The 17,202-nt window shown below is 36.4% G+C and overlaps 1 protein-coding gene and 1 pseudogene across 3 annotated transcripts in view; one reads left to right on the top strand and one right to left on the bottom strand.

The window, feature by feature from the left end:
• SLF1 (SMC5-SMC6 complex localization factor 1) overlaps positions 1–17,202 on the bottom strand; it is a 71,198-nt gene that overhangs the window by 25,227 nt on the left and 28,769 nt on the right. For all 3 annotated transcript variants that reach the window (XM_065936762.1, XM_065936776.1, XM_065936770.1), the window contains 6 exons: positions 16,066–16,188; positions 12,081–12,134; positions 10,378–10,536; positions 9,397–9,560; positions 1,402–1,533; positions 626–791 (listed from right to left, as the gene is read on the bottom strand). In XM_065936762.1, coding sequence (XP_065792834.1) covers positions 626–791; positions 1,402–1,533; positions 9,397–9,560; positions 10,378–10,536; positions 12,081–12,134; positions 16,066–16,188 — 798 coding nt within the window. The remainder of the gene's footprint in view (positions 1–625; positions 792–1,401; positions 1,534–9,396; positions 9,561–10,377; positions 10,537–12,080; positions 12,135–16,065; positions 16,189–17,202) is intronic.
• On the top strand, positions 4,119–7,080 carry LOC136156350 (serine/threonine-protein phosphatase 2B catalytic subunit gamma isoform pseudogene; annotated as a pseudogene).

Here is a 17,202-nt window from a genome sequence, read left to right as displayed (position 1 = left end):
AAAAAAGTTTACAATGAAGTCCCCAAAAGATCATTTTGAAAAGAAAAATGACTAACATTATGCACCTAAAACATGGAGCAGTATGTTGCCATGCACTTTACATATTTTCTGCATTTAATTTTCCCAGTTACCCTTCAGATAAACGTACTAAAATCACTTTATGCTAAATGTCAAATGATAAACAAAACCTACTTATGAAGAAATGGTTCAGGAAATAACTCTTAACATCCAGAAAGGTAGTTTTAAAGACAAGTAGAACTTATTAGTAGTTCACCAAAAAGCTGTATGGATTTGCTCAATTTTTAAAATCAAAAGATCCTTAAAAATTGAAACATCCAAAAATATAAAATCTAGAATAATAAACTGTAGACTTCTTAGCAGTAATACTCAGGTAATTCTCCAAAGGTGAATACAGCACTATCACCAAATGAGAAATGATGAAACCAGCCACCAAGAATCTTTTACTTTGCAATTAGATAAACAAAATAGAAAACAAGGATGTATTTGGGTACATATTAATTTTTTTCAAGTAACTCAAAATATAAAAGGAAGAAAAAAGATGCGTATGTCAAAGAAGCACTTTTTTCCAAAGGCCAATGTTCATTTGTAAATTAATCCTACTTACATCATTAGACTTGCATTTTTCCTTGTGAGAATATATAGTCCACTCTAAAAGCATATTTACTGGTTTGGTCAAAAGCCCAGAGTTCTCACTTCCTGACCAAAAGATTTCATGAAGAACTGCCTTTCCTGTTATTTTCAGATTCTGAGAATCTGACCAGTCATACAACCTAATAAAAAGACAAATGAAAAGCATTATCTTTATGCCAATTTAACTATTACAGTTACTAGGCATAAGAGCTGCTAAACTGATCATCATGTTATTAGGCATAATATCTTGCCATAAAACAAAAAATTCCAGTAATTTCTGAATATAGAAAAATCATTATAAGGATTATAATATCTAGTTATAATTCAGGACAAACTTTTTAAAATGGCCCCATTTCAATGTCATCTCCAATGAGTACACATTAATGTAACTGCAGGTCTTAGAGCATGTGCAAAGCTTACGGATATTACAGCCAGTGTTAAAACCTGGTATAGCTTTTTACTCAGGCTTTCAGTTACTAAAGAATTCAAAAATATACAAATTCTGAAAAATAAAAACAATCTTACCTATCCAAATGTGTAAGTCAGTGAAAAATAAAAATGTGAACTAAGGAAACATATAAACCTTTACCGCTACTGAAGGACTAAATCTAGACATGTATTTTAAAAATAAATCTACTTTAAACTAGAAAACAAGGTGGTTTTTTAAGAAGTGCATATGTAAATAATTAGAAAAATGGTACATAAAACAATATATAGAAAAGATACATATTTTTGGTGATTAAAACTTACTTTTGACTCAGATGTCGGACTTCACTTTCAATCAAATTAAAGAAAAATTTAAGCAGTGTTAGGTGGAGTGCCTTAGAGCCAATAATATTTTCTGAAATTTGATGACAAAAACTTTCATTGAAAAGGCAAGACCTGGAAAACATGAACCCAACAATCTATAACATGTAACAACTCACTGAGTAATTTGTGAGCAAATTATTACTTTTTAGAAAATCACTGAAATCTTTTTTTAAAATCACTGAAATTTTAATAAAGTTTGCTCCCACAAAATATAAAGCAAATTCAGCAAAATTTTATTAATAATGTATTTTCTTCCTTTAAATATTAAACCTGGTCAAATATCCCATACAGTTAAGTTTTCAACAATAGAGATCTAATTTCCCTATTTTTCAATGACTGTAATGTTTAACAACCAGCTGGTAGTCTCCCTTTGTATTCTTTATTTCACTGGAAAAAAAAAAAAAAAAAAGAGCTATGAATTTCATTAATTCACTGATTCAGATAATCAGCTACAATCTCAATTAACTACACTCTCAATTTATAATATTCTCCATAATCATCCTCTTACTCAATTATTTTCTTACTCATTATTTAGTAAAATGAAGGTTATTTAGAGCTGTTTTTTTAGTTTTAAAAATTCAGTATTTATTTTCTTTCCATCTTCTGCAGCAGTTCTAGCCAACAGAACTTTCTGTGATGATGGATATATTCCACTGAACACCTGAAATGTGGCTTGTATAGAACTGAGGTGCTGAAATTTTATTCACTCTTAATTAAATTTAAACATAGTCACATGTGGCTAGTGGCTTCAGAGTTGGAAGCACAGTTCTACAGTATTTTTAAAAAGAGAACGCAAGATAAATCAGAACTCTAGGACTAAGAGTCTAGGCAACAATATTTATTACAATTTTCTTCCGGCTTCATTATTATATCAACAGTGTACTTGCAACTCTGTACCTCTGTCTCCATCCTTTCCATCTCCTTTAGAATACCACACTAAGAGTAGGTGGGCCCTTAACAGCTATTAAATTTTACAATCCATTTGATATACCAATCTGGTCTAAAAGGTCCTCCTTGACCACAGTTATTTAACTCTACCTGAAAACTGCCAGAGACGGATACAATAATATCTTTTTTTCTTTTTATGTAAACACATATTATGAAATATTTCAAAAATACACTCAGAAGTAGACTAATATCATCCAGCTCATTTACATTCCTACCACTTTCCTAGGCACCTTCCGCTAGACTCCCAACAGACCCAATCTGGTATCTGTTTATTAAAAAGTCTACATTTAAGCTGTCTGAAATCCATTTCCTGTAGCATCAATTAATTCATTCAAATCTTTATTAAGCACTTATTATGTTCCAGACATAAGCACTGAGGAGAGAGATGTTAAACACCGAGCGTCTACTCTTCTGAATTCAGAGGTTGCTTACATACACTGCTGGAGGGAATATAAATCAGTATGGAGACCCCTCAAGGCTAATCACGTTTCTATTATGGCATGTAGCTGTAATTATCTTTTATTTTTTGTCTGCCTGTTGATTGTGAAAACTGATAAACATCATTTACTATTGTGATTATACAACTATTACATTGGCTTAATACTACTGTATTTATGATTGGTCAACAGAAAATAACAGAAATTCTACATCACCAAAACTATCATTTAAAAGAAAAACCTGTAATCACTTTTTAAAATCCAGATCCATATCAGAATTATCTTGGAACTTTTTGAAAAACACAAATGCCCAGTTATTGCTTTTTTTCTCCAGAGCTCCAGATGTTTCTAATGAGCAGCCATACTTAAAAACAACTGGATTATATGAGGATTGTTTACTTTAACCTAGTTTGTTCCACTTATATTTCATATTTAGTGCTCCCATTTCATTTAGTTTATGTTTTCCAATTTGTCTGTCTCTTCTTTTTTGACATTTTTTCTCAATTTTCTACCACACTTGATAAAGTCTTGAGAAAAAATGTCAAAAAAGAAGAGACAAATTGGAAAACATATTTTAGAAAATTTCTGAATTTTTGCCTGGCTAAAAAATTTGACATTTTGATTTCACTTGTTTGACTTAGTATGAATACAATACTAGATTTCTAATAAAAAATAGATATGCAATAAGCAACAAAGGTTTACTGTATAGCCCAGGGAACTGTAGTCAGTATCTTAAAACAACTTATAATGGAAAATATTCTCAAAAATAATGTATGTGTATATGGACAACTTCTTTTAGATTGGGAATGCCAAAGAATATCTGAACTACTTAACAAGTGCACTCATTTCACATGTTAGCAAAGTAATGCTCAAAACTCCTTTAAGCTAGGGTTCAGCAGTACATAAACTGAGAACTTCCAAATGTACAACATGGACTTAAAAAAGGGAGAGGAACCAGAGATCAAATTGCTAACATCTGCTGGATCACAGAAAAAGCAAGGAAATTCCTGAAAAACATCTATTTCTGCTTCATTGACTATGCTAAAGTCTTTGACTCCGTGGATCACAACAAAATTCTTAAAGAGACTGGAAAACCAGACAACCTTACCTACCTCCTGAGAACTCTGTATGCAGGTCAGGAAGCAATAGTTAGAACTGGACATGGAACAACACACTGGTTCCAAATTGGGAAAGGAGTACGTCAAGGCTGTATACTGTCACCCTATTTATTTAACTTACATGCAGAGTACATCATGAGAAACACCAGGCTAGATGAAGCTCAAGCTGGAATCAAGATTGCCAGGAGAAATACCAATAACCTCAGACATGCAGGTAACACCACCTTCATGGCACAAAGTGAAGAGGAATTAAAGAGCCTCTTGATGAAGGTGACAGAGGGGAGTGACAAAGCTGGCTTAAAACTCAACATTCAAAAACTAAGATCATGGTATCCGGTCCCATCACTTCATGGCAAATAGACGGGAAAAGTGACAGACTTTATTTTCTTGGGCTTCAATATCACTGTGGACAGTAACTGCAGCCACGAAATTAAAAGACACCTGCTCCTTGGAAGAAAAGCTATGAAAAGCTAGACAGTGTATTAAATAGACAAGACATCAGTTTGCCAACAAAGGTCCATCTAGTCAAAGCTGTTTTTCCAACAGCCATGTATGGATGTTAGAGCTAGACCGTAAAGAAGGTTAAGCGCCAAAGAATTGATGCTTTGTAACTGTGGTGTTGGAGAAGACTCCTGAGAGTCCCTTGGACAGCAAGGAAATGAAACCAGTCAATCCTAAAGGAAATCAACCATGAATATTCATTGGAGGGACTGATGTTGAAGCTAAAGCTCCAATACTTTGGCCACCTGTTGTGAAGAGCCGACTCACTGGAAAAGACCCTGATGCTGGGAAAGACTGAGGCCAGGAGGAGAAGGGAATGACAGAGGATGAGATGGTTGGAAGGCATTATCAACTCAAAGGACATGAGTTTAAGCAAATTCCAGGAGATGGTGAAGGACAGGGAAGCCTGGTGTGCTGCAGTCCATGGGGTCGCAAAGAGTCGGACACGACTGAGTGACTGAACAACAATAATATGTGTAAGTGAATCGCCTTGCTGTGCACTTGAAACACTGTAAGTCAACTGTACTTCAATATAATATGTAAATTTTCTTTCTTAAGGACAGAACTGCCATTAAGATCCAGGTATCTCACTTCTGGGCATTTACCCAAAGAATATGAAAACACTAATTTGAAAAGATATACACATCCTTTGTTTATTGCAACAATATTTTACACTAGCCAAAATATGGATCTAACCTTGAGAGCCCACCAACAAATGAATAACGATATGACACACATTAACACACATACACATAATGGGGTGGGTGTGGGGCCCCGGGCCCGGTGTTAGGTGCTCCAGGCCCGGGAGGCGCAGGCAGCCGAGGAGCAGTCAGAGCTGCAGGAGAGGGCAGGCAGAGGAGAGAGGGAAGACAGACTTTCGGAAGCTGGAGGAGAGGAAGGAAGCGCGCGAGGACCAAGGGCGGCCGCGCGGGCCCGGGGCCTCCGCGCGAAGGCTGTCCCCTTTCCTCCGACCCAGCGGCTTACTTTGAAGGAAGTATTTGAGAATGGGAAACCTAAAATTGATGTTTTGAAAAACCATTTGGTGAAGGAAGGGCGACTGGAAGAGGAAGTAGCCTTAAAAATAATCAATGATGGGGCTGCCATACTGAGCCAAGAGAAGACTACGATAGAAGTAGATGCTCCAATCACGGTATGTGGTGACATTCATGGACAGTTCTTTGACCTGATGAAGTTGTTTGAAGTTGGAGGGTCGCCTAGTAATACACGCTACCTCTTTCTGGGTGACTACATGGACAGAGGCTATTTCAGTATAGAGTGTGTGCTGTATTTATGGAGTTTAAAGATCAATCATCCCAAAACATTGTTTCTGCTTCGAGGAAATCATGAATGCAGGCATCTTACAGAATATTTTACTTTCAAACAGGAATGTCGAATCGAATATTCTGAACAGGTGTACGATGCATGTATGGAAACATCTGACTGTCTTCCTCTTGCTGCCCTCTTAAACCAGCAGTTTCTGTGTGTACATGGAGGAATGTCACCTGAAATTACTTGTTTAGATGACATTCGGAAATTAGACAGGTTTAAAGAACCTCCAGCCTTTGGGCCAGTGTGTGACCTGCTTTGGTCTGATCCCTCCGAGGATTATGGCAGTGAAAAGACCTTGGAACACTACACCCACAACACTGTCCGAGGGTGTTCTTATTTTTACAGGTAAGCTAATCCTCAGTTAAGATTAGATGGGGAAATAATGGAAACAGTGAGAGACTTTATTTTCTTGGGCTCCAAAATCACTGCAGATGGTGACTGCAGCCATGAAATTAAAAGACACTTGCTCTTTGGAAGAAAAGCTATGACCAACCTAGAAAACATATTAAAAAGCAGAGACATTACTTTGCCAACAAAGGTTCATGTAGTCAAAGCTATGATTTTTCCAGTGGTCATGTATGGATGTGAGATTTGGACTATAAAGAAAGCTGAGCACCGAAGAATTGATGCTTTTGAACTATGGTGTTGGAGAAGACTCTTGAGAGTCCCTTGGACTACAAGGAGATCAAACCAGTTCATTCTAAAGGAAATCAGTCCTGAATATTCACTGGAAGGACTGATACTGAAGCTGAAGCTCCAATACTTTCGCCACCTGATGGGAAGAACGGACTCATTTGCAAAGACCCTGATGCTGGGCAAGATAGAAGGCAGGAGGAGAAGGGGACGACAGAGGATGAGATGGTTGAATGTCATCACCGACTTGATGAACAAGAGTTTGAGCAGGCTCTGGGGGTTGGTGATGGACAGGGAAGCTTGGCGTGCTGCAGTCCATGGGGTCACAAAGGGTTGCACAAGACTGAGGAACTGAACTAAACTGAATCCTCAGAAAATGAGAAGAGGAAGTTGTAATATACTTTATCAAAATATTTTTAACTGCATATTTGGTATCTTGAATCTGTGTCATTCAGGGACTTCTACTTAATTTTTTGATTAATAAAAGGAAGAAAACGCTTTTCTTCCTTTGCTTGTTTTCTATACTTTATTAGGTGTTATGCCCTAATAAGTGTAATATATGAAACAAAATTGAACACAGCATCTTGTAGTGCTTAAGTGTTATTGTCTGACTCTACATGATCTAGATTATTTGTTCCCAAACATCCACTATTGACTTCTTGAAAAATAAAGATTTCTTGGTTCTTCTTTCAAAAAACAAAACAAAACAAAACAAAAAAAACAAAAAAAACCCCACACATACACATAATGGAATACTACTCAGAAAAAAAAAATCTTGCCATTTGTGACAACATGGATAGACTTTGAGTATATTAAGTGAAACAAGTCAGAGAAAGACATATACCCTATGATTGTGGAATATAAAAAACAAATGACCAAAACAAATGAGCAAATTAGACCAAACAAGCACACAGATACAAATAGAGTAGTGGTTACCAGAAGGGAAAGGGTTGGGGGTGGGTGGAGAGAAGGAGATCAACTATATGGTGACAGAAGAAAACTCAGTTTATGCTGGTGAGCACACTGCAGGTACACAAAAGTAGAAATACAATGTTCATATGCAACTTATATAATGTTACAAACTAACATTACTAAAATAAAGCATTAAAAAAAAAAGCAAGAGGTTGATTTAAATAAGAAACTTAACTCAAGGCAAAGGGCGAGAGAGAGGAAGTGGCATTTGACTTGCACTCTAAAGAATAATTAGGAGTGGCCAGGTATTTACAGGGTGGCAGGAATGGCAGATATAGAAGGCAGAGAAAATCTAAGAGCAAAGAGTTAAGAAAAGAAAAGGAGGAGCTTCCCTGGAGGTGTGGTGGCAAAGAACTGCGTGCCAATGAAGGAGACATGGGTTCAATCCCCTATTTGGGGAAGATTCCACATGTCATGGAACAACTAAACATGTGAGCCACAACCAGAGAGCCTGTGCTCTAGAAGAGTCCAGGAGCCACAACTACCGAAGCCTGCCTGCCCCAAAGTCCATGCATCGCAACAAGAGAAGGCACTGCAAGGAGAAGCCCTGGCACCGCAATATAGAGTAGCCCCTGCCTGCTGCAACTCGAGAAAGCCCACACAGCAACAAAGACCCAGCATGGTCAAAAATACATACATAAATAAAATTTTTTAAAAAGAAATAAAAAAGAGTTCAGTCAATGGGTACACTTGGCGAAAAGATGAAGATAAGAATGAGACACATATAGGGCTAAATTATGGAGGGTCTCACATGTTTTGCAAAGGAATTTTAAATGTTTTCTATAGGTGATGTTATGTCTTAATGAAGGACTTTTATCTGGGAAATGATAAGACCACTTTGGAAAGACCATACTGGAATACTTTAGAAGACAAAAGGAAAAAAGTAGAATCAAGGTCAACAAGGTGAGTAGTGCAACAGTTTACATAAGAAGCAATGAAGGCTTATTTTAAAAGAAGGTGATGACAATGAAGGAAGAAACAGATTTGAAAATTAGGAACAATGGCAAATAAGTAAACCATATATCCTCACTTCCTACACCTGTGCTGAGACAGTACTGTGTTAGAATTGTGCTCATATCTTCAAAAGTGCAGAAGCTAAGAAAAAGGGTGCAGAAATTACGGTTTTATCTTTTCACCCCTTGAAACATAGCACAGTGCCTGGCTACCAATAACTACTCAATAACTTTTTTTTTTAAGAATAAATAATGCGTGCTAGCTAGTCAATTAGCTTGTGTTAAATAAAATACAATCAAGATGGTATGTAAATCCTTATGACCTCAAAGAAGTAACCAACGACCTAGCCTGTGCCTGGCTAGTTAAGTAACCCTTCTCTTACTACTATGGACTCCTGCTAAAATCAAACATTTGGATAAAAACAAAGTACTTTCCAGACAAAGGAGAGCTATCAGATACAGAGAGCTATCAGAAAAAAATGAAAAAATCAATTAGTCCTGTCTGAGAGAAAGCAGCAGAAATACGAGGGATTTCTGAAAAGATTAACATATGGAAGACAAAGGAAGGATTTAGGCAGATGACAGCATGTGCAGAGGCATGAAAAAGATGACATATTTAGGAAACATTAGGTTCAGTTTCAAAATTCAAATTTGTAGCTGAAAAAAATATAAGAGAAACACTAAAGCAGACTGGACATAGTTACAAATGTTTATACTGATAATGACCAAAATTTGATAATGTTCATATCCAGTAAATTTATTTTCTTACTTTTTACAACAAAGTTCAAATTTATTTTGTTAAAAAGAAAACAAAGAATGATTTAGCATTCCTGTAAGTCCATTTCATATATTTATTAAACATTTTTTAAAAATGATTGACAAACATGACCAATTTAGCCCTTGTGTTAAAAAAACACAACATGCAAACATTACACACACAAAAATAACTTCTTCTAAAAAGAAACATTTTATCAGTATCTAAAAAATACATAGGAGAACACTGATTATATGAAATTGAGCATCCTTACATGTGAAATTCCTTACCTGATAAGCACTTCTATTAGAGACCATGTACCTTTCATACAAGTTGGACACTGAAACAACTCTAAGTAATATGTTGACATGGCTGGGGACTTCCAAGGAGGGTGAAGGTGAAGGAGAGCAGACAATATATGAAAGTATCGACCAGAAAACGTATCTATGTTATCCTATTATTTAAAAACAAAGACAGAAAACAAGATGGCTAAAAGCACAGTTTACCAGCTAATTTAGTTTAAAACTCTAATAACCCAGATCTAACCTTGGCAAAAATATGTTTGGACAAAGGAGAACAGATGGGAGCAGGATGTTTAGCTAATTGAATACTGCAACTGAGAGAGAGACATACTCTAAACATGTATCTATATATTAGATAATCTCAGCTACTGGGACTAATTTATATGAAATGTCCATTTTACTTCTCATGATTATACTGAGATTGAGTCCCAAAATGTGACTTGAAATAAACTAAAGAAACTTTACACACAACATTCTGACTTATTACCAACATTATTCTGACACAGCTTAAACCTGTTTTTTCTTCAAATTGGTACCTTGATAAAGAATATGATGAGAAATATACCTTTGAAAAGCTATTTTCATTAGTTTTCACAGTTTAAAGAGTAAATTCAGTATCTACATACACTATGAATAAAAATGATTACCAATGTACTGAGTAATTTACTAAATGACCTTCTAGATCTCTGCAGTTTGATTTTTACGTTACTTTACTGCCATAGAAAAAAAATTCTGAGAAAAATATTAAAACACTCAGAAGTACTTACTTTAAAAACAGAAAAGAAATAGTAATAAATGCGTGTCTCTTTTCTTATTAAAATGAGGGGAACAAACAAGAAAGAGAGAAAACAATAAATATATACATAATAATATAAACATACGCAAATAACAATATAGACGTGCAAAAAAAGAGAGAATTTGCATTTTAAAATTCTTTGAAAGACTATAACCACATAGGACTGCTCTTACCTGTAGAATGTTTTCTAGAAGAGCATGGAGAAGGCAAACAGGAGGGACATAATGTGCTTGCAAAGACGAAAGTTCCTCAATTGCTTCTTTAAAAAACTGTCCTTCTATGAGGCTTTCAATTAAATTTAATATTCCTCGTGGAAATTCAACATTTTTAACCTATGAAAGGAAAGATTCTATGACTCACAAAAAAGAAGAGGAAAATTCTGAGATGAAATTTTCAATTAGTAAGGAGCCTGAATTTCCTTATCTGTAAAATGAACAATCTCTGGTCTCACTACTTCACTAGGTTGTTATGTGGTTCAAAAAGAATGATTTATATGAATGTGTTTTTTACAACAATACAACTGTACTGCAAAACATATACATTGTTAACTGCTCTATTTATTAGTCTTTGTCACCTTGAATCATATAGGGAAATATTACCTCTAAGGAAAACTTCAAAAGGCATTTGCACAGTCTGGCTAATAATGAGACTTCAGTTAAAAGTATAACCACACATAGCTTTTTTTAATTTTTAAAAAATACTTATTTTTAATTGACTGACGATTGCTTTACAATAGTGGTCTGATTTCTGTCACACATCAACATGAATTAACCATGCGTATGCACATGCCCCTTCTCTCTTGAATCCCCTCCCGCCTCCCGCCCATTCCCGCCCTCCAGGTTGTTAGAGCTCAGTCTGAGTTCCCCGAGTCAAACAGCAAATTCCCACTGGCTGTCTACTCACACACGCCAGTGCATATACACACAGTTCTACTTTAGATGCAGAATTGCTTTTTGCTGTTCTTTTAAACTTAAAAGCAAACTGTGTCTATTAACACATACTGCATATATTAAGAGGTCATCAAGCACAATCAATATCTGCAAAAAGTAACAATTGCTGTAGCATAAAATTAGTCTGAAGATGCACATTAACATAACATAACACAAAACACATTCTCCTTGTTCAAAATATTTTTAACAATGAAAGTGACTACTTTGAACTAGCTGAGAATCAAGAATACTGTGAAAGACTAAATAAAGAAATCAATTTTGAAGGAATGAATGATACAAAAAATATATACTCATAAATATTATACTGAAAATTTAATCTAAGTAGTAATTATGAAAGCTACAAAATGTATGAATACAGATACACAACTCACCTGTGATGCACACAAGTTTTAAATTCTTATCAATTTTTATAATTGCATAAAATTTTTTTTTGAGCTTTGAGAGAATACTATTTTTTTTTCATATCTGATGAGAGAAACTACATTTCAAATCCAATAGGAATCTTTGTCTTGTTGACAGCACATTTCTTTATATCAAAAAAACCCTAAAACAAGGGATTCCCTGATGGCTCAGAGGTAAAGAATCCGCCTGCCAATACAGGAGACACATTAAGGATCTTCCTTTTCCGGGACGATCCCGCATGCTGCGGGCACATGTGGCCCATGTGTCGCCAACCACCAAGCCCATGCCTGGGAGCCACCGCCACTGAGCCCACATGCCCTAGAGCCTGGGCTCTGTAATAAGAGAAGCCACGGCAAGAAGCAAGCCGTGCACTGCAGTGAGAGGAGCCCTGGCTCACCAACACTGGAGAAAAGCCTGTGCAGTGATGAAGACCCAGCACAGACAAAACAAACAAAAAAAACCAGGAATAATAAAACGGAAAGCTTCTTTTTGCCCCCATTACCATATTACTCCAAATCTCTTACCTCAACATTGTATGCTGGTTGTTTATCTATTCTAATGCAGCGGTATTTTACAGCCTACAAAACAGAAATCGTTAATTAAACACTTTTAGGTCGAAAAATACACTTCAGCTTACAAAGTTTAAAACCTTGATCAAACGTACCAAACAGACTGAGAAGACATTAATAGATGTAATTGATCTGTTCTCATGTTTACTAGTGACCTCTACCATTTCGGGGACATGGCACTCTCTTGAGTATGAACAGTTCCTTTTTTCCCCCCCTTTCTAAATTAAAATACCTTAAAAGGTAAAGTCATAAATCCATAGCAAACATTTTCCTCAATGGTGAAAAATTGAAAGCATTTCCCCTAAAGTCAGGAACAAGACAAGGGTGCCCACTCTCACCACTACTATTCAACAGAGTTTTGGAAGTTTTGGCCACAGCAATCAGAGCAGAAAAAGAAATAAAAGGAATCCAGATAGGAAAAGAAGTAAAACTCTCACTGTTTGCAGATGACATGATCCTATACATAAAAAACCCTAAAGACTCCACCAGAAAATTACTAGAGCTAGTTAATGAATATAGTAAAGTTGCAGGATATAAAATCAACACACAGAAATCCCTTGTATTCCTATACACTAACAATGAGAAACCGAAAGAGAAATTAAGGAAACAATTCCACTCACCATTGCAACGAAAAGAATAAAATACTTAGAAATATATCTACCTAAAGAAACAAAAGACCTATATATAGAAAACTATAAAACACTGGTGAAAGAAATCAAAGAGGACACAAATAGATGGAGAAATATACCATGTTCATGTATTGGAAGAATCAATATAGTGAAAATGACTATACTACCCAAAGCAATCTATAGATTCCATGCAATCCCTATCAAGCTACCAACGGTATTTTTCACAGAACTAGAACAAATAATTTCACAATTTGTACGGAAATACAAAAAATCTCGAAGAGTCAAAGCAATCTCGAGAAAGAAGAATGGAACTGGAGGAATCAACCTGCGTGACTTCAGGCTCTACTACAAAGCCACAGTCATCAAGACAGTATGGTACTGGCACAAAGACAGAAATATAGATCAATGGAACAAAATAGAAAGCCCAGAGATAAATCCACACACCTATGGACCTTAACTTTGACAAAGGAGGCAAGAATATACAACGGAGAAAAGATCATCTCTTTAACAAGTGGTGCTGGAAAAACTGGTCAACCACTTGTAAAAGAATGAAACTAGAACACTTTCTAACACCATACACAAAAATAAACTCAAAATGGATTAAAGATCTAAATGTAAGACCAGAAACTATAGAACTCCTAGAGGAAAACATAGGCAAAACATTCTCTGACATAAATCACAGCAGCTGACCCACCTCAGAACCTCTATGATCTCTATGACCACCTCTAAGACCCACCTTCCAGAACATTGGAAATAAAAGCAAAAATAAACAAATGAGACCTAATTAAAAGCTTTTGCACAACAAAGGAAACTATAAGCAAGGTGAAAAGACAGCCTTCAGAATGGGAGAAATAATAGCAAATGAAGTAACTGACAAAGAATTAATCTGAAAAATATACAAGCAACACCTGCAGCTCAATTCCAGAAAAATAAATGGCCCAATCAAAAAATGGGCCAAAGAACTAAACAGACATTTCTCCAAAGAAGACAAACAGATGGCTAACAAACACATGAAAAGATGCTCAACATCACTCATTATTAGAGAAATACAAATTGAAACCACAATGAGGTACCATTTCACAGCAGTTAGAATGGCTGCTATCCAAACATCTACAAGCAATAAATGCTGGAGAGGGTGTGGAGAAAAGGGAACCCTCTTACACTGTTGGTGGGAATGCAAACTAGCACAGTCGCTATGGAGAACAGTGTGGAGATTCCTTAAAAAACTGGAAATAGAACTGCCATATGACCCAGCAATCCCACTCCTGGGCATACACACCGAGGAAACCAGATCTGAAAGAGACACGTGCACCCCAATGTTCATCACAGCACTGTTTATAATAGCCAGGACATGGAAGCAAGCTAGATGCCCATCAGCAGACAAATGGATAAGAAAGTTGTGGTACATATACACCATGGAATATTACTCAGCCATTAAAAAGAATTCATTTGAATCGGTTCTAATGAGGTGAATGAAACTGGAGCCTGTTATACAGATTGAAGTAAGCCAGAAAGAAAAACACCAATACAGCATACTAACGTATATATATGGAATTTAGAAAGATGGTAACGATAACCCTGTATGCGAGACAGCTAAAGAGACACAGATGTATAGAACAGTCTTTTGGACTCTGTGGGAGAGGCGAAGGTGGGATGGTTTGGGAGAATGACATTGAAACATGTGAATTATCATATGTGAAAGGAATCGCCAGTCCAGGTTCGATGCATGATACAGGGTGCTCGGGGCTGGTGCACTGGGATGGGCCTGAGGGATGGGTTGGGGAGGGAGGTGGGAGGAGGGTTCAGGATGGGGAAGACATGTACACCCGTGGTGGATTCATGTCAACATATGGCAAAACCAATACAATATTGTACACTAATTAGCCTCCAATTAAAATAAATAAATTTATATTTTAAAAAAGGTAAAGTCATATTCACCTTCAAGACCTGAAGAGGTCTACTGTGCTTAGTATTTGAATTATTAGAAATATAAATGGAGAGACCACTTGTACAAAAAAATATGTAGGAAAAAAATGTAGTCATGTTTTATACATAATCACAGGTAAAATCTTCCTCTATTGTTGTCAAATACCTCTAAGCTTGTATTTGTTTAAAAAATTATACTGGAAAAATATTTGCAACAAACATGAAAAGAGATAACACCCTGATTACATCAAGAGTTCTAGAAGCAATGGTACAAAACCACCTATAGTAAAAATACAGGAAAGAATACAAGCAACTGGCAGGGGAAAAAATACACACGTGGCAAGTGAAGGCATAAAATATGCTCCATCTTGCTACTATAACACAAGGAATACAAATGAAAACAATGATAGATATCTGGCTTCCACTTAGGATATTGAAAGCTGGAAGGAGAGGTGTTCCCACATTACAAACAATAAAAAGCTGGAAAATCTATGAAATCCTAACTTTACCTGAACCATTCTGACAGCAGAGGTCTTAGGGCAACCAACTAAACAGAAATATGAAGAAAGACAGGAGCCTCCAAGGACATGAGCACTGATTTATCTGAGACAGTGGAGTAGGAAGAGGAGGACTCCATTAAAGTAGGTAGGAAAATTTCAATTTAAATTTGTTGCCACTTGCTAATGGCCAAGTGTGGGACAGAGTGAGAGAACAAAACTCCTGGGAATAAATAAAATGAGGGGCGTTTGCACTCAATGGCATGATCTCCTCCATGGACATCACTGTGTACTCAGGGAAAGGAAAAGGGACAGGGTGGGAGACTGAAGTCAGTCTCCCAGGTGGTGAAGGCTGAAACGTGAAAGAAAAGTGGCTGCTGTGGTCAAGGCAGCAAATGTGGTTATTTACCCTCAGGACACAGATGAAAACCAATAACCTGCTGAATAAAGGCAGGGGGGAAAAAGTCCTTTACTCTGAAGACAGAGAGAAGAGATGGTGATCCCAGATCATTAGGGATACCCTATTACTTGGGGCAGGGCAAGAACCCTGAAAAAGCCCTTCCCCTAAACCCAGGGTGCCTTAAAACTTTCCTCAAACTGAGGCTAAACCAAGAAACAACCAACAACTTAGAGATTTGTAAAACTCATAATTTATCCATGACGCCACTGAGTTACAAACAGCAGAGAATTCATCAATTTACATTTTCTTACTCATTGTCCAAATACAATAATTACTATGTACAAAAATTAATAAACTAAGAAAATTATGTTAAGACATATTAAATATAATAAAATGACCCATTATTGTTATTACTATTATTATATACTGGTAACACTGCAGAATGGTAAGAAAACTACACAAAGTTTTTTTTGTATGTCAAATTCTACCTGAGCTCTATATATGTGTTTCCTTAAGGCATTCTTTAGGTCAGCAATATCCACATCTGTCCTGATATCCTTGGTTTTTGATTCTTTGGCATGACCAGCAAAAACAGAAGTCTTCATTTCTTTCTGTATACATATAAGAAGTGCTTTAGACAATGTTAACACAAATGCTAAATAAGTATCACAAAGGACAACATAACACCAGAACACATTCATGCAGTGTTAATCACAGCAAAGATCCTTAACAATCATATTAGAAAAAAACTACACAATGAAATTTAAAAAATAAAAATCATATGTTTTAATTGGAAAGTTTTACCTGATATTTACATGTTCCCTTCCTTAAGCATTTTCTTTTTAACCTATTCCAAATCTTTTCTGAAACCTCTCTTATTTTTGTTGTCATGTTCCCACAAAAATGGGGCTTCCCAGGTGGTGCAGTGGTGAAGAATTTGCCTGCCAATGCAGGAGATGTGGGTTTGATCCCTGGAGTAGGAAATGGCAACCCACTCCAGTATCCTTGCCTGGAGAATACCATGGACAGAGGAGCTTGGCAGGCTACACTTCACAGGGTCACAAAGAATCAGACATGACCAAGCACTCACAACCACAAAACATGATTGTTTATTTACCTTTATCACTTTTCTGAAGATCCTTCTGAATACATGTAAACATGCTATGGTTTATATGGTAAAACAAAGTTATACTCTAGAAAAATTAGCTCAAGAAGGATCTTTGTTTAAAAGAAAAGATATTGGGGCTTCCCTGGTAGCTCAGTGGTAAAGAATCCACCTGCAGGAGACAATGATTCTACCTCTGATCTGGGAAGATTCCACATGTCACAGAGCAAGTAAGCCCGTGCACCACAAATATTGAGCTTGTCTAGAGCCCGGGAGCTGCAACTACTGAGTCCATGAGCCACAACTAACTGACGTCTGCACTCCCGAGAGCCAGTGTTCTGCAACAAGAGAAGCCGCTGTAGTGAGAAACCCACACACTGCAACTAGAGAACAGCCCTTGCTTGCTGCAACTAGAGAAGAGCCCACGCAGTAACAAAGAACCAGCACAGCCAAAAATAAATGAATGAATAAAATAAAAATTTTTAAAAAGACAATCTTATTAATAATGGTCTATACTACA

The sequence above is a fragment of the Muntiacus reevesi genome, chromosome 1 (genome assembly GCF_963930625.1).
Source record: "Muntiacus reevesi chromosome 1, mMunRee1.1, whole genome shotgun sequence".
Classification (NCBI taxonomy): domain Eukaryota; kingdom Metazoa; phylum Chordata; class Mammalia; order Artiodactyla; family Cervidae; genus Muntiacus; species Muntiacus reevesi.
The sequence above is the reverse complement of the archived record's forward strand: the minus strand, read 5'-3'. Positions and strand labels throughout refer to the sequence as shown.